At 42.8% G+C, this 27,998-nt stretch overlaps 1 protein-coding gene across 3 annotated transcripts in view; it reads right to left on the reverse strand.

Annotated features, from left to right (window-relative positions):
- TMEM87B (transmembrane protein 87B) overlaps window positions 1-27,565 on the reverse strand; it is a 43,208-nt gene extending 15,643 nt beyond the window's left edge. Inside the window, exons 1-11 of one of the 3 annotated variants that reach the window (XM_036436020.2) lie at window positions 27,321-27,564; window positions 23,902-23,962; window positions 19,094-19,185; window positions 14,700-14,831; window positions 13,803-13,856; window positions 12,361-12,451; window positions 10,888-10,949; window positions 10,263-10,446; window positions 5,257-5,356; window positions 2,454-2,547; window positions 728-796 (exon numbers count right to left, since the gene is read on the reverse strand). In XM_036436020.2, coding sequence (XP_036291913.1) covers window positions 728-796; window positions 2,454-2,547; window positions 5,257-5,356; window positions 10,263-10,446; window positions 10,888-10,949; window positions 12,361-12,451; window positions 13,803-13,856; window positions 14,700-14,831; window positions 19,094-19,185; window positions 23,902-23,962; window positions 27,321-27,449 — 1,068 coding nt within the window. In that variant the 5' untranslated portion in view covers window positions 27,450-27,564. Of the gene's footprint in view, window positions 1-727; window positions 797-2,453; window positions 2,548-5,256; window positions 5,357-10,262; window positions 10,447-10,887; window positions 10,950-12,360; window positions 12,452-13,802; window positions 13,857-14,699; window positions 14,832-19,093; window positions 19,186-23,901; window positions 23,963-27,320 lie in introns of all 3 variants that reach the window. The other 2 variants (XM_036436019.2, XM_036436021.2) reach the window with 2 other exon arrangements.
- Window positions 27,566-27,998: the final 433 nt, after the last annotated feature.

The following is a 27,998-nucleotide window of genomic DNA, read 5'->3' on the forward strand; positions in this document are numbered from 1 at the left end:
TTTTTCAAATCATCTTTTTAGGTCATCCTTGAGTTCTAACACACATTTCATGTTTTTCCCCTGTGAGCTTCGATTCCCTCTTCTTTCTACCTTCAGAAGGAACTCCCATTGCTTGAGCAGGTCATTCTACCCTTCCCTCTGCCCCGCTTTCCATGGCTCCTACACTGCTACCCACAGGCAGCTACTCTGGGGCACTCTGCCACTGTCCATATATTTCATGCTTCCAACTACGTGTTCCCCTCAATTCTTCCCAAAATGCCTCTTCCCTGTTTCTTTTCCTTCTAAACCTATTTGTCCTTCCAGTCTCAATGTAAAAGTCATCATCTCTACAAAGTCTTTCCTGCTTTCAAGCTAGAATTACCTTCTTTCGTTCTTCTGTTTGCATGACACCTTCCTAAAATGGTCAAGACTATTGCTGTATTCCTCGTAGTTATTTTTGTCTCTTCTACCTGACCATGGATTCATTAAGCACAGAGACACTACCTTTTTCTTCCAGGCCTCCTCAGTATGGGGTACACAGTAAGTACTTAAGTTTGCTGAACTAAATAGAAAAAAACAAAGATATTCCTTTTTGGAGAGTTGTTACTTTTTCCACCTTCAACTAAATTCCTGTGTTGAGGTAACAATAATGTAAAACTATATTTCTTTCTATTATTAATAATACAAATTAAAGTAATATGATTTTAATGCTATAATAAACTATTTAGAAGGACAGAGTAAAGGATATGAACCATACAAAAATGGTGTCGATAACTGCTAAAATAACACCAAAAGGAACAGCTAAATGGTTAGAATCCTGAAAGATAAAAATGGGGAAAAAACCGAAAGTAAAAGTTTCATTAAATTACAGGAACTACCTGATTTAAAAAAACAAAACAAAGCACAACAATTCTGCTTAGAGCATCGCTTTATAAAAGCCACATAAAAGATTTTTACCTCCCAACAGAACTGCCTTTAAGCACATGAAGATGATCTGTTTTGTCACCAACTTGTTTGAGGAAAAGGTCTAACAAAACTATGGAATGGCAAACAGAGATACATGTCCCCAATCCCACAAGGTTAACCTCCCCTCTCCACACCAAACCTGCAGCCACAGCTACTGGGAAACAGACCCTTCTCTCTCCTACTGAATGCAAAGGATGTGGAGAAAGTAAAATAAGGAAAAGGAACTGAGTGGAAGGGGAAAACAAATCACTGATTAGCCACTTACTCTAATCAAGAGCTGACAGAGAAGTGTATGTAAATCACATATCTACAATGTTGACTATGTAAAATTTCAGGGAAATATTACATATATACTGTATCTATTATACATTGGAATATCTTTTTTCCCCTATAGAGATTTAGTTTCCCGAAAGTGATATATAAATGCAGAGTTCTTCATTGTTCTTCATAAAGGTAAAAATAAATATCCCCTTCAAGAATCAAAGATGAAAACGGCAGGGGCACCTAACACAGAATGCAGACTATCAAGACAACAGAAAGAAGAATGAGGCTTAACATTATGGGACAAGAGTCCTGTTTTAAGTGTCTGAGCAAACATATAACTTGAACTTAGACAATATATGAATAAACCGCTCTGCGCAGTAACCTGATTTATACACCTAAGCCAACACAGTGAGGCAAAAGTTACAAGGCTCTTTAAATCAGGCACAAAATAACTTTAATTACTTAGTCGTCAGTTATATTAAGAAAAACTGAGAACTAAAAATCTAAGGCTCATCATAGACATAACTATTCTGACTACTCTCGAGAGGAAAGCATTGCTGCCGCAGCACCAGCCGTTCCCTTGAACACTACCTGCTCCTGTCTCTTCAAAAGTCCTGTCTGCTGAATCCCCAAAATAGCGCTTCTACAGCGTCAGAGAAAACTTACCACCAAATGGGACTTAACAGTGAGATATACAGTATAGTCTCAATGCATATGGGCTACAACAGACTTTCTCCTGACTTGATACACGTTTAAGCCAAGGTGTAAGGAAGAAACGAATGTGTACGGACTGAACGACAGAGACAAACGTTCTTTAAAGGATTAACTATGAATGTCTTTGAGATGCAGCCAGTCCCACATCGTTTTAGGAAGTGCTCTGCCTTGCCTTTTACTTTCAAGGAAAATATTCCATAGAAAATAAAGCTCAAATTGGGCCTTTTTCATAAATTTCCTATCTTTGAACATTCAGCCCTAGCTGGTTTGGCTCAGTCAGCCTGCGGACTTAAGGGTTCTGGTTTGATTCTGGTTAAGGACACATGCTCGGGTTGCAGGCTTGATCCCCAGTGGAGGACGTGCAGGAGACAGCTGATCAATGATTCTCTCTCATCATTAATGTTTCTATCTCTCTTCCCTTTCCCTTCCTCTCTGAAATCAATAAAAGGTATATTTTTAAAAAAATTCATCTGGGGAGATAGAAAGTCATAGCAAAAACAAAAGGTGGTAGTGAATTACGCAGTTTTTACCCCAACAACTCTCATCACGCCTTCGACTGCTGCAAAGATGAAGTAGAGGAGCCCCAGTCCAATCACCCGGTGCATGACTGTCCCTAAGCGAGGCCTGGAACGAGGAGGAGAAAAGGGGAAAAAGGCAAACAAACAAACAAACCATTGGTAAGTTGGATGCATCTGAGAACAGTCACTGCCCCCATTTCAATACCAGAGAAGCGCCCGCCTAACCAGGTCAGCATTATTCCACCCCGAGGTACTTTGTTATAGGAAACACCACATTCCCTGGGAACAAGGCAGCAACAGGCTCAGAAAACAAGCCTCCTTCTCTGGCACTGGAAGCAGCACAGGGTTTTGCTGCCGAGATGGCAGCATTTGATGCACATTATCACCCAGCCCAGGCGTGATGTCACACAAGAGCAGATGGAAGAAACCTGGGAAGCTGAAGGGCAACTCCTGAGTGTCACTGGCAGAAACCGTAACTCTTTTACTGACATTAATTAAAAACTGTTCAGGGATATGCTTTGGTAGAGATAATCTGCTGATTTCTGGCTTGGGCAGAGAAAAAGCAAGGTATTCAGAGATCAAATTCTCTCAATATCTGAAACCAGAATGCTAAGACGTTAGTTTTTATTCTTTCAATGCAAAAGAACTAAAATAACAATCTGAGTCTTTCAAAATATAAGTGAATTAGGAAAATGCAAAGATGGTGATTTCTACAATTAATAATGTGAAAATAGAACTGAAATTTCATGACATTTGCAAGTCAGAATTTATTAGCTCAACTCACCCTCTTCTCAGAAAAAATGATTTTGAAAAAATATTTAAATTTGTCTTTCTAAAACAATTATCTAAGTAAAAATTAATCTAGCACCCACAGCTCATCTGTAAGACTAGCTATGTAATTTAGGTCCTCTGAGCTCTGACTCACAACAGCCAGCTAAGAGAAACCCTCCAACAGCCGGAGTGTTAGGCCTCACTCCGCGAGAGCTGACACCACAGGCTGACGTGAAGGAATGCGCTCACCAAGGGCTATGCCCGTACACACAGCTCAGCCTCCTGTTCCCTGGAAGCAACCCACTCCACACCGAGGCACCTGATGTTCATAATGAGAGCAAGGAGATACCTGAGATGCAACCAGAGGATTCTGTGCTCTGTATGCTGTATCAAGCCCCCAGCCTCAAAGCAAAGCATCTGAGAAGGAACCTCAATAAAAGCCCAATGAAAAGAAGCTCTCCTGGCTAAAATCTCGCTAAGTATACCGATCCTGAGCTCACACACATGCACGTGCACATTCAGTGCTCTTTACTGAATGACGTGTGCCAGGGGTGGCACTGGGGCCTCAGGGTACACAGGACAAAAAACAGGAAAACTCCTATTCCACTCCTGTCAGGGGAGGCAACAATGCTAACACATGCATCGAGTGGTCTTGTATAGAGGGTGGGGCTCTCACGGAGGGTGGGTGCGGCGTTAGGAATCCTAGCAGGGCTGCCTTCCTGGGGAGATGACAGAGGAATAGAGACTGAGGAAACGGGGGGGGGGGGGGGGGGGCACACCATGCCTGGGTCTGGGGAAGAGGCCCTCCAGTGAAAGGAAGTGGTTTTTTTTTTAAGGAACAGCAACAGCAAGACAGCCAGAGGACTGAGCAATGTGCAAGAGGGAGAAGGCAGGAGAGGGGGCAGCCATCAGAAAAGCCACAGGAGGAATTTAGGTTTTATAAGGAAAATGAGCAGAAAATACTAGCAATGAGACCTGAATTACATTTTGAAAGGACTGCCTTAGCTACAGCTGTCTGAACAGACTGACAGGAGACCATGTCAGAGGCAGGGAAACCAGGAAAAGGGCCCAAGAGGTTTGCAAGATGTCAGTGCCCTGCAGGATCAGGAATGTACAGCTAAAAGGTAGGTGACATGTGACAGGGGAGGGCCAGCGGAAGGTGAGGACCAAAGGCCAGAGGCCGCACCAGGATCAAAGAGTGACTGGAACTGACACATCAGAAAAAGTGAACAGGAGAGAGGCAGTGAGAGCTGAAGAGTGGATTGTTTAAAACTCTGATGATGATAAGGATTCAGGTACACAGAGTCATAAAATCTTGAATCCCAGCAGAGGTGAGGTGAAGGGCAAGACAGCAGAGGTGATGAGGGGAGATCAGGTTACTAACGCACAGGGAATTCTGGTGGAGACAGGGAGCAAGGGCTCAGCCAGCTAAGGGATGAGAGAAGAAACCTGGACAGTGACAGGGGCCACAGCAAAAGATGGGGCAGGTGGTCCAGCCTGAAGGCCTGAGCTCCAGGAGTCAGCGGGTTTTAGGGGAGAGAGAAGAATGGTCTGAAGATGAGAAAGAGGAGAAGCTCTTTCACATTCAGGCCCCTAGACTCACAGGGATGAGAGGAAAGACCTACTTGAGAGGGTTGGGAAGAAGCGGCTGCTGAGGGGTCAGGATTTCAGTCAGAAATCTTGCTGATTTGGTGGTGAGCCTTCTCTTAAGATGACCAAATATAGTAATAAAAGCGTAACTATGCTGTTTAGAAAATGGATTGCACTTCAAGGACTATTTAAAATTTTCCATATCCTTCAGTTGATTATTCCCTGAACTATAAACAAACAAACAAACAAACAAAACTACCAATTCTAACTCGGGACCTTGATTTTGAAACCCTAACAAAGTGCTCGGCCATTCCTGGGGAACGTGTTCTTGCAGAGGCTTCCCTATGGGGTTTGTGCAATGATACCGAGAGGTGTCCAGCCTCGCAGGATCACAGTGGGGGTGGCTAGTTGCAGGACTACAGACGCCATGACTTTCCAGCATAGCGGGACTTACTTCACGATGCCGTATCCCAAGCTCATGATGATCACCAGGAGGCGGGCCAGTGTCCTCTTGATGGCAGATATCAACTCCGCAAATATCAGCAAACCTTGGGCTGAGGAGAAGAAAGCAGCTCACTCTGTGTACGTCTGGAGGCCTGCCACCAATTCTAAACATGTAGCACATACAGTGACATCTGACTTCAGGTGGATTAGCCATATTGGATCTCCAAGGACTAACTCAACTGATGTTGGAAACATCAGTGAAGGGGATTCACCGCCAGCTGATGAATTCTCCTTATCAGCTTTGCTGGGCACAGCTTTCTTGTACCAGCATGAAATCGTGTGCCTGAACTTTCCTCCATGGCCAATCTCCCCCTTAGTCCCTTACAGTCTTGTCTCAGGATGCCTTCATCTTTATTCACATGTGGCTACAACAGTAACAGATACCATGGTCCCTGCCTCAAGGAGCCCGTACTCTGGTTAGGACAAGTCAACAGATGAAACCCAGCCTGGTAAGTGACAGAGGCAACACAGTCTCCTGGATTGTGAGGAAAGCCAAGCTAACCCACTCATGGGGAGGAGCATGTGAATCCAGGTAAGTTTCTCAGTGGAAGCCACATCTAAATCAGGATCTGAAGGCCCAGCAAAGTAAACTACCTGAGAGAGTCAGAAGAAGCAAAAGAATGGCACATCCAAAGGTAGAGAGGAGACAAGAAAAAAAGCTAACAGTGCTCTGAGAAGGGAAATTCAGCATGTCTGCAACAGAGCATAGTAAGGAGGTGCCAAGGAAATAGGCCGGACAGGAAATAGCAGTCACCAGGCTGCAGGCCATGTTCTGAATCTCAACCTGAAGCTAAGGGCAGGGTGTAATCAATAGTAAACGAGGGAGTAAAAAAGAAACCAGTAAACTATAGCCCTAGGCCAGATCTGCCCTTAGGCCTGTTTTTATAAATAAAGTTTTATTGGAACGCTCACTTGTTTGTGGCTGAGCAGCTGCAACAGAGACTGTATGGCCTGCAAAGCCTAAAATAGTTACTATACGGCAGAAATAGTTTGGTGACCCTTGAAATAAAATGGACAGCTTTATTTTACTTTGTAAATACAGGATTGCTGTACTTGATGGCTTAAAACTGGACTGCAAGAGAGGAAACGCTTGGGGCTATTCCAGAAGTCCAGGAAAGAAAGCTGGCAGTGCAGATGCAGAGAATTAGAAACGAGAATTAGAGAATCCACCTCATTTCAGCTCCTTTCTCCACCTTGTCCACAAGAAATCACAAGAGACCTGTCAAATACCTTGAAGAGGTACAGATATACGCAGTTTACTATTTGTTTTCCATGACCAATCTAGAAGCACAAAGGAAGGAAGTCAACCTGATATGACCCATTCTTAATGTTAAAACCCACCTTGGGTCTTAACAATCACTGCTCACACCCCTTTAAAGTCTCTTCTTCCAGGATCAATGTGAGCAAGACAGCATCAGTAACAGAATTCCCATCCGGGAAACCACACCTCAGCCCCTGCTCAGCCTCCTGGCACTCTCCTCTCCACACGACTCAACACTGACAGCAGTATGGGGTCTGTCTCCCAAGCCCTGCTGGTGCCATCCCAGACAGAGGGCTTGAGGACAGCAAATAGGGCACAGGCAATGGCTGCCCCTACCGAAGTCCACTCCACGCTGACCCTCACAGGTAAGAGATGACCACCTGCCTCCTCCAACATTCAGGAACACTTCAATCCCAGCCATCAGCAGCAGCCCCATCCTTCCTTCCTTATTTAGTTCGAGACACAAAAAATGTCACTAAACTCCGTGTGGAGTAATAGCACCTCTCATGTGCCTCTCTGGATGCTGTCCTCTTTTTATTCTTTTGTACAAGTTCTTTTAAACTTTTTATTTGGGGAAATGACAATCATTCCCTAGCACAGAGAGACAGTAAATGAAATCACATGAAATCAGCTTGAGTAATTATCAGCATTATGCCTAATTTGTTTTATCTGTATTCCAACTGTTTTTTCTCTCTTAGAGGATTTTAAATAACTACTAGTAGAGACACAAGCACGCTCTTTGACAATCTGAGCCAAGCTCATCCTCACACCTCAGAAGCATGTTCCTAAGCGTGGTCAGCCCTTCTGAGTTCTCTCCCTTCAAAGGCTCGGCAACTGAATGAACTGTTCCTTGACTTCTCTGACTTTCTGACATCTACCTTCTAGAAGTCTGGGCAAACACTGTGGATGCCCAAGCACATGCCCCCCCTGCTTTGCACATAAACTTCACATTGAGATTTCTGCCTGAGAAGAGGCAGAATAATGCAAGAAGACTGTAGGCACCACTGATTTTACTCCCAAGGGGCAAATATTCTTTTCTTTTCTTTTCTTTCTTTCTTTTCTTTTTTTTTTTTTTTGAGGAGAAAGAAGTACAGGGCAAGAGGGAAACAGATAAATATGATACAAAACTGACAGTACTCAAAGCTCCCCAGCCAGACACTGTGTGGTTTTAATCCAGTCAAGGTGGCTGGCCATAAGGGAAAGAGATTTTCTTCTTCCATGGAGGAAAGGGAGGGAAAGTCAACAAGAAGAAAAATAGGGGGAGAAACCAAGATGGCAGCATAGGTAAACACCTAAATTGCTGCCTTGCACAACAATTTCAAAACTACAACTAAAAGACAGAATGGACATCATCCAGAACCATAGGAAAGCTGGCTGAATGGAAATTCTACAAACAGAAGAGGAAAGCTCACGGAGAATCAGAGGAGCTGCAAAGGGCTGAGGTACGGAGACACATGCGCAGAGAGGAAGGGCGCTGAGTGCCTGGCTGGTGTTCTCTGGTGGGAGAGGGAAGGAAGCCCTGACTTCACTGAACCGTAGTTCCAAATACACTAAACCCTAGTTCTGGGCGAAACCCCATGACCCAGGCTCATAAGGGGAAGTCTGGACTGTCAGGTAGTAACAGTTCATTCAGTCGCTGATCCTTGGAAGGAAGAGAGCTCAGAAGGGTTGACCGCGCTCAGGGACATGCTTCTGAGGAAAAGGCACATGGAGACTCAGAGACTCGGGGAAGCTGCAGCAGGCAGGGGTCTGGAGGCTTGCGGTGTGCTAGCGAGTGCACACAGAGAAGACTGATTGTTGAGGTTGTTGCTAGCTCTCCCCAGCAGAAGGGAGTCAGAAGCTCCTGACTGCACTGAACCCCAGTTCCAAATGCACTGAACCCAAGTTCTAAGCAAGCCTGAGGGAATCTGACTGTCAGGCAGAAACTCAGGGGAGCCAAAGAAGGCAGAGGTATGGAAGCATGAGTGCAAGGGCAGGGCTGATGGGAAGCCAAGACTGTCTTCTCAGCCCTGAGACTCCGCCCCATCCAAGCTGAGCACAGAGGCTTTTGAAATTTTACAAGTCTGGTCCTATAAGGCTGTCTCCAGCACAGGTCTCCTGGCATAAACACAGCTGATACACATAGCCAAACACAGCTGATACACACAATCAATTCCTCCCAGTAATACCAATAACAATCAAGACTTAACTCCAACAAGGCTGTATACACACACCACAAAGGGGTGCACCAAGAGTGTCTACCTCAGATAAGTGGGGAGGCTGACCCACTGGGTCATATAGGAAACCTAGCACACAAAGTTACCCTACCAACTCAGGGAAGCAGTGAAAATGTGGAGACAAAGTAACAGATCACAAACGAAAGTGATGGAAGAAAAAAAACGACTGATATAATTCAAAACCATGATTATAAGGTTTTTCAAGAATTTCCCAGAAAAGGACAATAAATTTAGTGAGACCCTAGAGGATATGAAAAAGGAATAACTAGAAATTAAACATACACTGGCTGAAATAAAAAATATTATACAGAGACCCAACAGCAGATCAGAGGAACAGAAGAACCAAGTCAAAGATTTAAAAAAAACACTCAACAGGAAAAGAAAAAAGAAAAAATAATCCAAAAAGTTGAAGATAGTGTAAGAAGCCTCTGGGACAACTTCAAGCGTACCAACATTAGGATTATGTGGGTGCCAGAAGAAGAGAGAGCAAGATACTGAAAACCTATTTGAAGAAACAATGACTGAAAACTTCCCCCACTTGGTGAAAGAAATAGATTTACAAGTTCAGGAAGCACAGAGTTTGATTCCCAAACAAAAGGAAATCAAAAGAGAACCACACCAAGACACATCATAATTAAAATGCCAAGAGCAAAAGACAAAGAGAAAATATTAAAAGCAGCAATAGAAAAACAGTTAATTACCTACAAGGGAGCACCCATACAATTGTCAGCTGATTTCTCAACAGAAACTATGCAGGCCAGACAGAAGTGGCAGGAAATATTCAAAGTGATGAATAGCGAGAACCTCCAACCAAGATTACTCTACCCAGCAAAGCTATCATTCAGAATTGAATGTCAGATAAAGAGCTTCACAGATAAGAAAAAACGAAAGGAGTTCATCACCACCAAACAAGGATTATATGAAATGCTGAAAGGTATTCTTTAAGAAAAGGAAGGAAAAAGTAAAGATAAAAATGATGAACAACAAATACATATCTATTAACAAGTAAACCCAAAAATCAAGTGAATTAAAAATCTGAGGAACAAAATAAATCGGTGAATATAATAGAATCAGGGGCATAGGAAGGGAATGGACTGATGATTCTCAGGGGAAAAGGGGTATGAAGGGTGCAAGAAGAGACTGGACAAAAATTGTACACTACGGATGAGGACAGTGGTGTGGAGGTAAGGGCAAAGAGTGGGGTGGGAACCGGGTGGATGGGAGCTATGGGGGAAAAGGAGAAACTATTGTAATAATCTGAACAATAAAGATTTATTAAATCAAAAACTAATAAATAAATAAAGAAGAAGAAAAATAAAAAATGAAGACGACACACATGCTGGCCCAGATCAGAGTTACACTCCTGGTCTCTCCTGAGCCTCCCTCCTCTTCACCTATAACGTGGCTGTTCTCAAAGCTGGGCTCATACACCGAGGCCCCGGAGATCGTACTGTGTTTTTGGGAAAAGTCACAACTTACTTGATAGCCCAGTGCTGTTGATGTTTTGGTATTCAGCATAAAAAAGTGCTTTTTCAAGCATTCCCAGGAATATGACAGCTGCAATCCAGAACTGAATTCTTAATATGTCTTTCCAATAACAAGCAGACCATATCAGCCAGAGCAAGCCATATAAAATGTAGACAATGCACATCACCATGTAAAACTGTAGGGAAAGAAGCAACTGTAAGCACCTAAGCCTTATTGTCATTTGAAAATCAGTATTTCTCATTCAACTATAAAATAAATATTATCCTTTATTTTCCAGTCACTCTGGACAGAGAGGGCATGTCAGGACACTATCTACTAAGGCAGTGTTTCCCAAACTTTTGACATGTGTGTACCCCTTCTATAATTTTCGTAACGCTGAGTACCCCTCGTACTCATGAGAATGTAGAATTAGGCGCAGCTAAGCACGGTGCAGTGCATATCCCCACCAAACTCCGGTGCAACGCATACCCCCACCAAACTCTTCCCATACCCCTGGGGGTACGTGTACCACACTTTGGGAAACACTGTACTAAAGGATTACCATCACTGAAATCTTAGAATTTTTAATTTTCCAATTAGGATACAATTTTTTTTTTAAATGGTGAAACATACTCACAATCATGAGAGGCCAATCTGATGCAGAGAGATATCCTTTCGGCCCCATCATAGAAAGAGAAACTGGTGAAAGTAAGGGTGGGGATAAAGAAAGTAAACAGTTAAATTAACAGTTTTCTCTTAAGTTTTAAATGTAAGCTCATTCCCCAGGCAACTTCAAAAATACAAAGCAAGCTGACATGCTGAATCTTTACCTAGCACACACAGACTGGACAGTTGCTGGTTATATAAGGTGACCTTATGAAGAAACCTTCACTAGTCACACTCGGTGGTAAAGCCTGGGCCAAATCTCACCTCATGCAGAGAGCAGAGTTGCACTGGCTATGGTCTGGCCCCTGCTGAGTAACCAACCTCCTGAGGACTCTGTCTCCCTTCATTACCTGGGATGAACGACTGACCTCAAGAACCTAGTCTGGGTTGGCGTCTAAGACAGTGAGAATAAACACAGTGTCCAGAACCATACAGAACTCGCTGGACTTGGCAATTGCTGCAGTTTCTAACTAGCAGGGCCTGAACCCTGCCTCTAGCACCTGGAAGGATCAGGTCCAGCGAGATAGCAGAATGGCATCAAGATCCTTGCTTGCTCTATGTGGCCTGGCCTGGCCCACATATCACCTCCGGAAGGAGGCCCCACTTCACATTCTTCCCGATCAGCCCCTGCACCGGCTTCCCCAAGGGTCATTAGCTTCCCCCACGAGACACCAGCCTTGTGCTTCTCTGCAGTGATGCCTGTTCACCCCACTGCTTTCTGCCCCTCCCCCGCACTGGACGCCTCTCAGAGACAGAGCCTGGCTTCCGCTCTGTGTCCCCAGTGGATGAGGCAGAGCAGAATGCAAATCCTCAGGATGCTGACAGGCTGTTGGCTACTGTCAGCCCAGCAGGTGCCGCTCTGGAAAATGACAGCAAAAGCAATTCCAGGGCGTGTGAAGGCCTTCATTCCCTTGAAAACTGCTTATTGTGAGGATGCTCTTTCTCTGGGCAGGGAGAACTACGGCTTAATGAGCCATAGAAGGGCTAGCTTGTGGGGGAGGGGGCTCACAGACCTCAGAAGCCACAGTTGCCAGATATGCTACTTCTACTCTAAGCTATAAACTAATGTTTTAAAAAAACTTTTCAAAGAACAATAATTTTCAAACCCTGATGATGGCCATTTTCAACAAGCAGAATATAATCTACTTCAAATACAATTAAGATGTTGCCTGCCCGTTTTTTTTTTTTTTTTTTTTTTTTTTTTACATCTGTAATAATGGTTTTCTATCACACCATTAAGTTTAAAATTATTTAACTTAATTTAAAATTTCTAATTCAATAAGATAATATAAAGTTTTAAGTCTCACAAATAAACAGATTATTCATTTTTGAGATTAACAGAAAGTCATTTTTCAATGTGTTTTAACAGAGAATGTAGATTTGGATCAATGATAAAAAAACAGACAGCAATTAGCTAATAAACATGCATACAGTTTAACTGTACCATTCAAATTCCATTTTGCATTGATTTTTTCCGTGTTAATAGAAACAATAAGGATGTGAAACCCATCTTTATGTGTTCTTGCAACAACATCCTGAAACAGGAAAAAAAAAAATCCTTTGTTATTTTTAAAATTGAGCTAAATAACTGTTTGCCACATTTTAAAACAACTTTTAATAAGCGAGTTGGGTCATTTTTAAAAAACACAAACAAGTAACACACAGAAAAGAAATAGTGGGCAGTGAAAGGATCCCCCCACCCCGTGTTTTAACAATTTATTTTAGAGAAAGGAAGAGAGAGAGAGAGAGCATGGGCCCCAACCAGGGATCAAACCCGCCACCTTTCGGTGTACGGGAGGTGCTCCAGCCAGCTGAGCCGCACTGGCCAGAGCAATCCCCCGTTTTCTACCACATCCTTCCAAACCCAAAGGATGAAAGAGGAAAAAAGAAGTCCTTTTCACTCCTTAAGGTTTTCTACTTTTTATATTTCTACAGATTTCCCTTATTGTTACCACTCTATGTGTTATTTACTATCACCATCCAAATAGTTTCTCTTCCCTTACTTTATCCAAATGTCATCAAGCATTCAGTTTTTCAATGTGTTTTTTAATTGAACTGTGGGAGGAAGAAGTCAGATAACATTGTGAGAAATGACTCAGATTCCGCATACAGGCTAAATTATTTAAATTCTTCAAGGTACTAAGTTACTAGCAGTCCCACTGGGGACTATACCTGCTGCTGTAATGTCTATGACCCCTTCAAGGCCCCACATAACTGGGCCAAACTTCTCACATTCCTCCTTGCGGAATATTTCCTGTCCTTCCATTCACTTCTTCCTCCTCCACCTGTGTCAGTTAGTGCAGAGTGTGTGTCCCTCCGGCTGCCGCGTGAAAACCTTTCCACTATCCGGCTACTTTTTAAGATGGTGCAAGAAAACCAGAAACATGAACAACCAGTAAGCGAGCATTAAGCTCTCCTAACTCTGCTCAGTTCCTATATACAACTCCTTCTAACCCTCTCAGCCTCTTGGTCTTCTGACTTTTAGCAATTCCCCAAAATACCGAATTTTCTCTCCCTTCCATGCTACACTCATGGTTTCTACCTATTTCTTTGCATCCTTAGTGATGATACATACCAGTCTGTTAATATGTGTCTTGAAAATTTGAAAACAAATTTTATTTTTTAAAGAAAAAGAAAGGCTACATAGAAGTTAAGTTTAAATAATAACTTTAAAGAGATTTTTAACACAAAAACAAGTCTGTATAAAATTCATATAGACAGTGCAAGGAAGTATGTTGTTTTAAATAAAGGTTCTTTTTTCTTTCCCAACTCTAACAACCCCATTTTATATCACTCACCAAGCGCTCTACCCATCAGCCGATTCTTTCAGTCTTACTATATAGTTCATGTATATAATTTGATGTAAAGACAAATAAGATGACCTACCATTTGTTCTTCCTGGTTTGAAACATTCCCAATATTTGAAATTAGTTCTTTATTCTGGAAAGAAGAATAAATAACTTCATTTTATATTGCTGCATTTTTATGGGGACAATTTTAACAATTAAGAAAAAAATGTGTTATAAAAAAAAGTAAAAATTTAAAAGCTGAATATCAAAAAACAAATTTCACTGTAGCCCATAAAGGAGTGACAAAGTCCTGCTTCGGAAAAATAACTCCCTTAATAAGGACAGTGGCTATGGTAGGGGGACAGTACTAGGAACTTAAAAGGGAGCTCCTGGTGCTAAAATATTCATCAAGCCATATACCTCTGATAAGCACAAGTTATTATATGTTTATTACACTTCATAACATTTTAAAATAATCCCATTAAAATGTTTGCTAAGACATATTTACATTTCATAATTCATAGAGCAAAAAATAAGTTAAAATGACCCACAACCTCAATGTCACCCAGAGATGACTGAGGGTGACATTTTAGAATCTGACCTTCCACCCAGGGAGGGAACAAGTGCATAGAGAAGGACAGAGTGTTGTGTGTTAAATGCTGACAGACTGTAGTAAGAGGAGCAGACCACTGGATTGAACAACGTGGTCACTGGTAACCTTGACAGCTGGGATTCTGGTGGACCAATGTAGTGGAGAGAAGAGAGATGAACTGACAGCACATCATGAAATGACGCTGTTGTATAGGGGAACAAAGAAACAGAAAATGGGGCCAACATCTTAATATGTGCTACCACATTCACAAAGAGCTAAGCCTAAAATTTAACAAATTAAGCATCTTAATAAAAATTATGGTAAAACAGAGTTTAGGCTGATACTTGTATGCACCGGGAGTAAAATAAATTCTCTGTTAACATAGCAAGACAAGATACTCACATATAATGAGGGAAACACCTGTAAGTCACTGTTGCAATCTATGTTTTCATTTTTTGTTGTCCAACATTCACTGTTCTTCAAATAATTAACACAATAGTCTCTGCCAACACTTTCAGGCTTTGATAACTGCTCCTACCCAAGGTAAAATTTTGTTATTTATTTGCATACTTATTAACCAAGAATATAATTTAATATTTAAATAATATTAAAATATATTCAGTTTGGAGCACTTGAAAATATGCAGAACAAAATACAGAAAAAAGTTTGAATATAATTTTAAGTAAAACTGACGGATCATAATATCTTAGCCATTCAATTGTGCTTGCCCAGAGACAGTAATACAGAATATAACCATAATCTTATAGTATGAAAGTGATTAAGGAGTTTTGAAATACATAATACTTGTCCCTGGGGCTACTTCCATTTTATCCCAAGTATTAAAAATCTCAGAGAGAGAAAGCAGCATTTTACCAGGAGGAAAGACAAACCAGACACTTAGCAACGCAAAGCAAAGGTGCAAACCTGACTGAGTGCAGGGACACTCATTTACTCATCAGGACCTGGGGTTCTTCCCTCCCAGATACAGGAATAAAACCTAATGGCAGCTACCAGGCATCAAGAAAAGGGTATGGGACAATGTGAGCAAAATAACAGGTGATAGCCCATTGGCAGATAGGTAAGATAGGAGCAAAGATAGTTCATTCTCACGGTAGAATGCTAATAAATGTGGGAGAACACATGGATCAGAAAATCACCATGTAACAAGCATCAGAGTAATAATCGATTTATTGGGCAAGAATCAAGGAGGTGAAAACCAGGATTGATGAAGAAAGAGGATACATCCTATATACAATAATAAAAGCTTCATATGCAAATAAACCAAAAGGCAAATGACCCAGTTGCTATGATGTGCACTGGCCACCAGGGGGCAGACGCTCAATGCAGGAGCTGTCCCCTAGCGGTCAGTGTGCTCCCACAGAGGTAGTGCTGCTCAGCCAGAGGACAGGCTTATGGCTGTTGAGTGCAGCGGCAGTGGTGGGAGCCTCCACTGTAGGTAGGTTGTAAGGAGTGAAGGGTCCTGGACTGCAAGAGCCCCATACTTGGAGAGGGATGTCTGACTGCTGGCTTAGGCCAATCCCTGGGGAATTGGTCTAAGCTGGCAGGTGGACATTCTCCCCAAGGGGTCCTGGACTGCAAAGGGGAGCAGGCTGGGCTGAAGGAACTCCCCCCTTTCCGCCCCCCAGTGCATAAATCTGGTGCACCAGACCTCTAGTATTTATATAAATAAACATATTATAAAAATAAAAATATTTTTTCACAAATTACTGTTAATAACAAAAGGAAAAGTAGTAACTTCACAGTGGTGAAACCTGGCAGAAACTCCCTGATTAAAAAAAAATGGGACAAACCAGCATTTTCTGGTATGCCTGCCCCCAAAATAAGGCAAACCTAATCATGAGAAAACATCAGTAGTTCTCAAATTGAGGGACATTTGGTGAAAATAAATGGCTTGTACACTTCAAATATATTGATGTGTCATGAAAGACTGAAAAACAAAAACAAAAACAACAACAACCCACAGCCTCAGAAATGCAATGCGATCCTAGATTGGCTCCTGTACCAGAAACAAACAAACAAAGCTTGCTAAAAAGGATGTTACTGGGACACTCACTCTAAAAATCAATGGAAAAAATATGCTTGGTGAAGATTAACAGAAGAACCCACAAAAACAAAAAACACTAGGAGCTAACAGAACATACATCTGTGAAGAAATCATGGGGGGCATCGTTAAGAGAAATCCCTGGGTGAGGGCACAGGGGCTCAGGCTGCAGGCCAGGGCAGGACAAATCCCGCCTGGCCTCTCTTCCTCTCTCTCAGCTCCACCACCCGAGTCTCCCCCCACCTTTTCCTGACGGTTCCTTTCCCTCCTCACTTCTGAGATCTGCTCAAATTAAATCTACCTGTAACTTACATAAGTTCTAGGTGCCCTTTTACTAATTTTTTAATGCAGTAAAATTTTTACATTACTTTTTAAAGTAAAATTATTGTTTATATTTGACCCTACATGTCTGATTTAAAGTTTGCTAACCTTTTCGTAAGATACAAGGAAATGAAAAGATATGTCTTCTCAGAAAGCATATGCTTTGATAGAATTAAAGCATGTATTACCTAAGGCCCAAAACTAATCTGTGGCATTTCTAAGAATATAATCTATATTTCTAGCCTCTTCACCTGATGAGCTAATATTTATGCTCATAATTTTCCTTCACAGCTTTATATCCATAAAAAAACTTGTGTTTATGAGTTATCTCATAATACCTATTAAAATGTCTATTATAAATAAAGACAAGACACAAGTGTTGGCAAGGATGTGGAGAACAGGAAACTCTCATACACTGTTGGTGGGATTTGAAACTGGTGCAGCCACTATGGAAAACAGAATGGAGGTTCCTCAAAAAATTAAGGATAGAGCTACAATATGACCCAGCAATTTCTCTTCTGGATAATTTGACAAAAATATGGAAACACTAATTCACAAAGATATATGCACCCTTGTGTTCATCGCCCCATCATTCACAATAGCCAAGACATGGAAACAACCTAGTGTCCTTCAATGAATGATTTGATTAAAGAAGATGTGATATGTACAATGAAATACCACTCAGCATAAAAAAAGAGTGAAATAGCCGAAACCGGTTTGGCTCAGTGGATAGAGCGTCAGTCTGCAGACTGAAAGGTCATAGGTTCGATTCTGGTCAAGGGCATGTACATTGGTTGTGGGCACATCCCCAGTAGGGGGTTGGAGAAGGCAGCTGGTCAATGTTTCTCTCTCATCGATGTTTCTAGCTCTCTAATCCTCTCCCTTCCTCTCTGAAAAAATCAATAAAATATATTTAAAAAAAAAAGAGTGAAATATTGCCATTTGTGACAACATGGATGGATCTTGACAGTATTATGCTAAGTGAAATAAGATAGGCAAAAAATGTATGTTTTCAATCATATGTGGGATAAAACCCAAAAAGTAACAAACTAACAAAATAATAAAAAAGAAACTCACAGACAAACACAGTATGGTGGTTACCAGAAGGGAGAAAGGATGAGAGGAGCAAATTGGGCAAAGGGTAAGGTGACCAGACATCCTGCTTTTGGCAGGACAGTCCTGATTTTGAACAATTTGTTTGAAAAAAGTCCTAATTTTTGGAAAGAATGCACGACAAGTTAGGGGATGTTGGGAGAACGGGAAGGGACTAAATTTTGGTGGTCATGTGGCTATTTAGCCAGGATATGAGTTTTATATTATTTTTGTTAATTTTATGTTAAACTTTAATAATAACAAATAATTGCTGAGAACTGATTATCGAGAACTGCTTATCAAAGTTCGCAACAACGAAAACATTTTGTAACTGTCTCTGATGATGCACATCGTACTGTATGCTAGTAAGTTAGTTAAACAAGTGATGTCATTACAAATCAGCTATTCAGATAATTTAGGTAATTTATTTATTTATTTCATAAATACATAAATTTTCTTGAATTTAACAGACAGTACTCGTATTATTTATATTTTATAGTGGCAGCAAAAAGTCTAGCGCCGGCCTTGAAAGCGACACTTACGAGTCACGTTACAATTAAGTGTTAAGACTTTGAAAACCACTTGATGTGTGAAATATAATTTAACAAATTCTTTTTTTTTTTTTTTTAAATATATTTTATTGATTTTTTACAGAGAGGAAGGGAGAGGGAGAGAGAGCTAGAAACCGATGAGAGAGAAACATCGACCAGCTGCCTCTTGCACACTCCCTACTGGGGATGTGCCCACAACCCAGGTACATGCCCTTGACCGGAATCGAACCTGGGACCTTTCAGTCCACAGACTGATGCTCTACCACTGAGCCAAACAGGTTTCGGCAATTTAACAAATTCTTGTGAAAAATTTCATGACCTTTTAAACAACGACAGCAATCTACTAAAATAATTCACTCAAATGAGAAATATGTCAAAGAATAAAATAATACTATACATAATTTTTTATTTATTATATTTGTAAATTGTACTTATGTTGAAATTTAAAAAATATGTTACAATACTATTTTTGCGTTCTATGAAAATTTTTGTTGCTCCATATAGACCAAATTTTTAATCAAGACCTCCTCCCTGCCCCCCCCGCCCACACACACACCCCTCCAGTCAATGGTGTCCTGCTTTACCAATGTTAAAATCTGGTCACCTTAGCAAAGGGAGTCAAATATATGGTAATGGAAGGAGACCAGACTTTGGTGGTAAACACGCAATAGAGCACACAGATCTAATTATAATGTTGCATACCTAAAAGGTATATAATGTTATTAATATTACTTTAATAAATATAATTTTTTAAATTGTGTTTTACTTACATCCAGCTTATCATATTCATTTTGACAAGTGTAATGCTTCAAATACCACTCTATGGTAAACTTCACAGGCTCTTGACAATAGAATGATTTAACTGTTGAAGAAAACAAAGTCTCATTTTTCAATAATAATAATATACATACTCCAATGTAAACTTCAGGTTTTAATAATATAATTTAAAATGGGCTACTTAAATGAAACAACAAGTAAAACATTACTTAATTTCTCCAAAAATCACTGCAAAATGAAACGGTAAATTCATTAAATTATAACTGTTAGTCCAAAGTTGCTATCCTACTATTCATCTATATGTTAATCCAGTGTTAAAATCAACCTAGTGGCCAGATATGTTGACACTATTTACTTCACTCTAAGTGTCCTCTTCACTGAGTCATTAAAAAAATACTGAGCAAGCACCCCTGGTGTGTCAAGAAGGGACATAGTGGCCTGTCACTAGGGAGAGGAAGCTGGCCACTGCCACATGATGTCATTACCGTTGTGAGCTTCGTGAAGGTGCCCATTTCCGGGCTGGGCTGTGGGCTGCATTTTGCACCATTGGGTCTCGGCAGTGTTGGCTGTGATTTGGTGGGCTGTCCCTTTGGAGCGGTGGTGGGGCCTGTGTCCCACTTGGGGGACGCCGAGTGTTGCTTTGTGGTTGCCAGGTCTGCGGTGTCATTTCTCTATGCATGTCATGGCAACTTCTGCGTCATGGCCACCCCTGGTGGTCAGTGTACATCATAGCAACCGGTCAGACAGTCAGACACTTAGCATATTAACTTTTTATGTATATTGATGTTTCCAGAAGGAGGGTAACAATATCACACAGACTGAAAAGAATTAAGTCTAGAATAAGACAAAGCTCTTTTTGTCACAACATGGCAGCATATCACCAGAGAGGGCAAAGAAGCCACAGTGTCTTTTATGACCTAGCATCATAAGTGACATGCCATTACTTCTGCCATATTCTACTGGTCAGATCAACAATGATATAATGAAGGGATTATACAGGTCATGAGTACTAGGAGGCAGGTACCATTGTGAACTTCGTGAAGGTAACCAAAGGAAATCGAAACTGATGCCAGAGGCTGAGGTTGGTAGGATTTCTGGGGCAGAGCACCCGAGAGTTGGGAGTGACTCAGAGAAGGAGTGAAAGAACTCTGCACAAATATCCCCTCGAGGCTCTGGCTGCATAGCAGCTTGCCCGTGCACAATCCCACAATTCTGAGTTCATATAGGGCTTGCACTGTTTGAGTCCACAGGCCTCATTCAATACGCCAAGCACCAGGGAGAGACACAGAAGGGTCACACCTGAGAAGTGGTGCTAAGTCGGCCCTGGAGTAAAGGCTACTCCAGATCAATCCTAAAAGAATTAAAAATAAAACTGGAAAGGATAGAACTGACCCAAAAGAAATTTAACTGTCTGCCAGAACAAAGTTTTTAAAGAAATACATCACAGCACTCAAGAATGCAAAATTCACAATATTCAGCATCCAAACAAAACCACTAGATATAAAAAACAGGACAATTCGACTCATACCCATGGTATGAATCAATCAATATGACAAAGATGATGTAAATGACAGAATTAGCAGATAAAAATGTAAAAACAGCTACTGTAAAAATGTCCCTCATGCTCAAATATGTAAGAAAAACATGAAAATACTGATAAGAGAAATAAGGTATTTTTAAAAAGAACCAAACTTGTAGAGATTGAAAAAATAGAATATCCAAAATAAAAAGTTCATTGTATGAGATTAACAGCAAATTAGATACTGCAGAAGAAGAATATCACTGAAATTGAAGACAAAGCAACAGAAATATCCAAAATGAAGCACAGAAAGAAAAAAAGCTTTTAAGAGGCCTCCGTGGCTTGTGAGATAGTATCAGCAGCCTAATTTTTGTAAATGGGACCAGGCGGGGAGGACAGAAGTGGGGATAGAGCTTCTAAGTCCATGATCCAAGGTCCATGTTTCACAGTGTGCATATCCAGTTGTTCCAGCATCATTTGTTGAAAAGACTATCCTTTCTCTAATGAATTATTTTTATACTTTTGTTGAAAATCCATGGACTTTATGCATGTGTGTTTACTTCTGGGACTCTAGTCTGATTCCTTGTTCTACATGTCTATCCTTATGCCAGTTCCACATTGTTATGATCACTGTAGCTTTATGTAAGTTTTGAAATAAAATAGTAAAATCCTTTCAACTTTGCTCTTTTTCAAAATTGTTTTAGCTATTCTAGGCCCTTTGTATTTACCTATAAATTTTAGAAACAGCTAGTCAATTTCTACATAAAAGTCAACTTTAACTTTGATAGAATTAAATTTATAGATCAATCTGGAAAGAACTGACAGTATGTTAGCTATAGATTTTTCATAAATGCCCTTCATCAGATTGAGGAAGTTTTTCTAGTTTTCTGAGAGTTTTTATCATGAATAGGTATTTTTCTAATGCTCTTCTGAATATACTGAGATGATTGATTATATAGTGTATTTCTTTCATTCTGTTAATATGGTGATTTACACTGAGAGATTTTCAACAGTGACTTCATGACTACATCTTAAATGAAGCACCTATGGGAAGTCAGACATCTTATCCACCAAACTGCATGGCCACATACTAAAGATACCAATTCTTAGCTTTCAGGCACTAAAATCTGGCTCTGTGAGAACACAGACTCAGTCTCATCTCACGCCTTCACCACACCACCAATGTAAATGTATGAACTAGAACAGCATTCGCCAACCGTGGTCCGCGGACCACTGATGGTCAGTGAGGTCCGAAAGGTTGGCGACCGCTAAACAGGAATGTTCAATAACTCATTTAAAACGAATAGTAACTGAAAACTAATTATCTCCCTTCAGCATGCCTTCCTGGATGCCCAATGGTGATGAGAAAGCTGCCTGACAAGCATGGCACCAGAACAGGAGGCTACATCCACACCTGCCAGCCACATGCCACTGCTACAGTCAGAGTTCACTAAGACCTCTCTCCATTGATAATATTGGACACTGCCAGGTTTTTTGCCTGACTATTGCCTCATTTTCTTATGCTTTTGCTCCTAGCTCCTTATGCTCCTCAATCCTTCTTTAGATGTCTTGACTGTTGATCTCTGACATTACATATTGACTTTTTTATAAATAAAATTCTGTGTTTCACTGGTCCATATAACTTTCTCCCCCATGTAATTTCTTCTTTGTCTAGACCACATGTGTCAAACACAAGGCCCGCGGGCCAAATCCGTCCCGCCAGGCCTTGCAATGTGGCCCGCACCGCGCTGTCATCACTGCATTCTGCTGCGTTTCCATCACAATGACAGTTTATGACTGTTCAATAAACCATTCGGCCCGCGATTTAGGCTGGATTTTAGATTTTGGCCCCTTCTCTGATTGAGTTCGACACCCCTAGTCTAGACATTCAGACATGAATTCATTAAAGCAATCAGATGCCAAAATTTTTTCCTCACCCACCTTGCACTTCAATTTCCTCTTACAAACTCTTATCACCACTGATGATCTGATATCACCAGGTTGCTTTGAACCACCTCTGCTTTATAGCTGAAGGCTGGCCCAGTTCCCTTAACAAAGACCCACATATGGCAGACTCACCTAACAAATGATCAGAGCATGAGATAACAGAGAAAAAAGGGTCATGGCTTAGAATCCTCAGGAAGTCAATCTGTGTTACCCACAACAACAAAAATACTCCCAATCTCAAAACTTTAACCCTGGTAAAAAGAAAACTTGCCCAGTTAAGTTACTGGGAACACCAAGAGGAGTTGGATCACAGTAAATATGATCCAATGTAAACCCACTAAAGATATTGAAAATCTCAAGATCCACGACTTGGTCATCCTTGCACAGCAGTATTTACATAGACAACACAGTCCCAACAAATATTTTCACTTTCATAAGTCTTAAAATATTAGTTAAAATGTTAGTGTCTTAAAATTTTTATTTATACTATGATCACATGTATATTTAGAAAATGTTGATGGTCATAATAGTTTTATCACAATCATGACATTTCATATATTCATAAAAGAAATTTATCTAGTTTTAAAAACTAAGATCTAGAGTCAAATTTTACAGAAGTCAAATACCTTTTGCTAAAGCCTACTTTACTAGACTTTAATTATAGTTTTTAAAGAATAATCATATTACATTTTCTGAAACAGAAAAAGCCATTCTTGAAAATAAGCAAGACTTGACAGAAACAAAATAAATTCTTAATATGTTAGGACCACTGAAAAACAAACATTTTCCTGTTTTATAAAATACTAGAGGCCTGGTGCACAAAATTTGTGCATGGGGTGGGTTCCCTCAGTCATGCCTGCACCCTCTTCAATCCAGGATCCCTCAGGGGATATCCCTGTGGGATTGGGCCTAAACCAGCAGTCAGGCATTCCTCTTGCAATCTGGACTGCTGGCTCCTAACTGCTCACCTGCCTGCCTAATCACCCCTAACTGCCTCTGCCTGCCAGCCTGATAACCCCTAACAGCCTCTGCCTGCCAGCCTGATAACCCCCTATCTGCTTCCCTGTCAGCCTGATCGCCCCTTAATTGCTCCCCTGCTGGCAGTTCACCCCTAACTGCTCTCCTGCTGGCCTGATCACCCCTAATTGCCTCTGCCTCGACCCCTGCCACTTTGTCCAGAAGACATCCGGTCTAATTAGCATATTGCCCTTTTATTATTATAGATGATACCATGTTACATTAGCTTACATTTAATTAATGTATTAGTTTATAATATATTGTTACTTGTTTATGATATGTTGTTACGGTAGTATTACGTTAGTTTATAAGACTTACCAGAAAACTTGATGTCAGTGGAATTAAACATAATTTTTCTAAATATCAAAGGTCCTGATTTCTAAAATGAAAAACAATACAGAAAAACCATGTTAAATTACACCCTATTTAAGAATATAGCTTTACCCTGTAAAACATATAGCTCTAATCCTTGCCGTCCTCCCTTTGACCAGAGTGATTACTTTTTAAAACCATACTCTAATTCATTTGCTTAAATCCTTTCCTATGTATCTCCTCCCTGCAGTTGATATGAGGCTCCAGACTGTCCCTGGCACCAGCATCCCCAGCCAGGGGCCAGCAATACCTAGGAGGTGAGGGCTGCTGCACGGACACAGGACCTGCCTGCACACCTGCGGCTGGTACTATGTGAACGTGCTGCTGATAAAACAACCAGCCCTCTCTCTACATTGTGATGGTTCACAATGAGATAAAATAGTCATGTTTTGGGGGTAGGTGGTGGAGGAGAGGTGACTGCGCTTACAGCAGACAGTTCTCACGGCAGCCCACAGGACTGTCCATCATCAGGGCCGCCCACTTCCTCTAGACCCTTTCTTTCAGCTCCGCCACAGCATGGTGCTCCTTGCCCTCATGATACTCCTGCCACAGAAAACTTACTCAGAAGCCTTTATCCCTGTCACTTTGTCTTCACCTCTTGATTCCTTCCTAACCTTTAAAGCCAAGTTCAGAAGTCCCTTTCTTGGGAAGTTTATCACCATATCCCAAAGCAGGCCAGACCCTCCTTTATGTGGTCTCTCGGACTCATTCTTCTTCACAGCCTTTCCCACAATTAAAACAAAATAATGTATTAATTAGTTATTATATGTTTGCCCTGAACCAAGAATAAAAATGCTGTGTGAAGGGATTATGTTAACAAGTAGTTAGGATTGAAAGGAAAGCAGACAGGGCAGGCAGCTCTTTCATGAAAACCCCTCCACCCTCTCCAACATAGTGTCCACAACAATCACTATAAATAATGGAACCCCCAGGCCGGATCAACAATAAAACCCACAGCCCAGATCTCTCCTCTGAGCGCCAGATCCACATACCCAACTGCCTAAAGGTCATGTCTCCTGGGATGACCAGCGCACATTCCACACCAACATTCCCTAAATCAGACACACTCCTCTCTGCTCCTCGTCAATTCTTCCTGCCTGTCCACCTTGGTTGCAGGTGATGCCATCCAGTCACCCAAGCCATGACTCCTTCCAGTCACCTCTCCTCCACCACCTACCCCCAAAACATGACTATTTTATCTCATAAACACTCCCCACACTTAGCTCTTACTCTCCATTCCTCCTACCACTGCCCTAATTCAGGCCTTTGACATTTTCTGCCCACATTTCTGCAATAACTTAACTGGTACTCTGCCTCCAGATCTGAGCCTAGAATTCATCCTTAGATGCCAGCCACAGTGATTAGCATTTATGTCTAAAATCCTTCAATGGCTCGCCCTTATTTACACCCAAAAGTTACTACTAGTGGCCTGGGGGGCATAATCCAACTTATAAATGGAGTTTGTTTAGCCCACAAAGTTGTAAATCAAATGACATAACAAAAATATGGATTCTGACTTTTAAAAAAGCAGACCTGGCAATTCTGTGCCTAGACTATCCCCCAGCAGAGCGAATGGCGACTACCCTCTTCACAAAGGGCATGTAACCTATAGTCCACTGCAGCCTCCACCACCTGTTCCACTTCTCTCCCTGATATGCTTGTTCCAGACCCCACAGGTCCTAAGTTTAGATCCCATGCATCCACTGCACCCTCCACCACCCCCCTCCAGTCCAGAATCCAGCTCACTTCACTCACTGATACGACTTGTCCCAAACCCCACAGGTCCCGAGGGTAGACCCTGGCATCAGGCTCAAGGCCAAGTTCGGACACAGAAGGCTTATGCTGGCCCGAGTTCCCTGTAACACTCATGACAGAACTCCACTCAGCAAAAACACCACGGATTTCCTTCTCTGCTGCTGCTCTACTCCCTCCTTCTTCACCAAGGTAACACCTTTTAAGACCAGCCAGCCACTGACTCCAGAGAGCGGAGTTGGAGGACTCCTCAGAGCTCCAGTAATATCCCAAGAATGCTGCCATGTAGGCAACTGCTGTCCTTACTGCGTAAGCTTCTTGAGAGAAGGGGCTGTTGTCTGAAACTCACCTTTGCAATAGCAATGGCCAGTGCCGTGCGTGGCACACAGTAGGTGTTCTAAACTATTTGCTGATCTCTACAATCAAAACAACCGTCTCTTGATGCATTTGTAGCACAAATGAAAGAAAGCCCACTCTCCTATCCTGAAGGACAAGTCCTGACAACTTAAAATTGGGGAGGGGCCGGGAGGGGGGGGAGTCAGCCCATTCTTTGCAAAGAAGGACTTTCTGGTCGTCCCCTCCCCCTGCTCCCCCCCCCCCCCCCCAGGACTGCACATTATGCGGGACCCAAGGAAAAGCCTTTGGAGTCTCCACATCCAAAGTACACCTGACAAAGATCTTTAGAGATATGGTCGTCATTTAACAACCAGTACGCAGCTGATTCACTTCCAATACTGTGTACTGTCTTAATTTATGATACTGCCCATTCACTACAGAAGGTCTGAGTATGGTTCTGAGTTTTGCTTCTTATTGACCAGAGAAATTCAATACAAGGGATGTGCCACACCTATGGGGGCACCGGGAAGAAATGGTTGCCCTGGGTCGTAAAGGTTCAGAAAAATAGCCACTTTTGTACCTCTGTGTAGCTTTTATGTTACAGGCAACACAGCCTCTGGTACTACCTTCTTTTTCTGGTTGAGAACATCAAAATGTAAGTTTTGCCTTTAGAACTTGGGACCCCATTCCATGGGTGTAGAAAATACTCGTCAATCAGCATTGGACGCGTCATCTCATCTAGAGATAATGCCCCTCCTCCGTTTCCTGGCCCTCTTTGGCAAGCTTTTCCAAAATGTTACCACCCCTGCCCTTCCCCGTGCCCATCCCGCCACATCACGTCTTCTATCTACTGGACGCAAGTGCTCAACTGGCCTGTCCTGGAAGGACATTCCCACACTGCGGCCTGCAGACCAGCTCCACCAAAGCCCCATCTCCCCACAGAACCCAGGACCCAGGACGGCGGGAGTCAGGGGCCCAGAAGGAAGGAAGGAAGGAAGGTGGGCGGCCCCTGCGCGTCCCCCTCCCATAGACGGAGAAAGCGGAAGTGGCGCGCGTCCTCCTGCGGCCGGAACGGAGCCGGGATCTCCGAGTGGCCGCGGCGGGGGGCGGTGGGGACGCAGGCGAGCGCCCCGGCCGGCGCGGCCCGCGAAGTCGGCCTGACGGGGCCCCAGAGCAGCTGGCCTCGCGCGGGCGGGCCCGTCGCCCCCACTCCCTGACCGGCTGAGGAGGGGCTGCGGCCGGGCTGCTGGGGTGCCCAGCTAAGAGGCGCCACTTACGTCGCTGATCGTCGCTGCCCAGCGCCCGGGCTCAGGGACGGCGCGCACGGCCGCGGGGCCGCAGCACAGCAGGCAGAGCGCTGCGCGCAGCAGCAGAGGCCCGGCCGACGGGCGGCGCACGGCAGCCATCTTGACTCAGAAGCCACCTGGGCCCGGGACACCCGCTGGGCGGCCGCTCCAGGTCGCCCCGCCCGAAGGCGATGTTGCTCCGACCGGGAAGCGGACCGGGCGGGGGAGAGGCAGCGTGGGGGCGGGGCCGGATGGGCGTGGCTGGAGGAGGGACGGGAGCTTGGTAAGGGTGGGCGGGGCGAGATCAGATTGGGGGCGGGGCAGGATGGGCGGGCCTGGAGGAGGAGTGGGAGCTTGGTAAGGGTGGGCGGGGCGAGATCAGCTGGGGTCGGGGCTGGAGGAGGAGCGGGAGCTTGGGAAGTGGGATGGGCGGGGCGAGGCCGGCGTGGGGCCCCCACGGGGGCGGGGCCAGAGGAGGCAAACTCACGTCCTAGGCTGGTCTTGCTTTGGTAAGATTCTCAGTGGGGTGTATGGGTGGAGTTCCAGGTTCAAGGGCTGCTCTGTATGTCTCAGTTTCGCACGTGCCCCTAACATGACCCTCTCAGCTTAGGGCAGACAGATGGTCTGTTAAACCATAAAAAGTACTTTGAGGTCAGGGTCAGTTGAACC

The sequence above is a fragment of the Pipistrellus kuhlii genome, unplaced genomic scaffold, assembly GCF_014108245.1.
Source record: "Pipistrellus kuhlii isolate mPipKuh1 unplaced genomic scaffold, mPipKuh1.p scaffold_m20_p_13, whole genome shotgun sequence".
In the NCBI taxonomy this organism is placed as follows: domain Eukaryota; kingdom Metazoa; phylum Chordata; class Mammalia; order Chiroptera; family Vespertilionidae; genus Pipistrellus; species Pipistrellus kuhlii.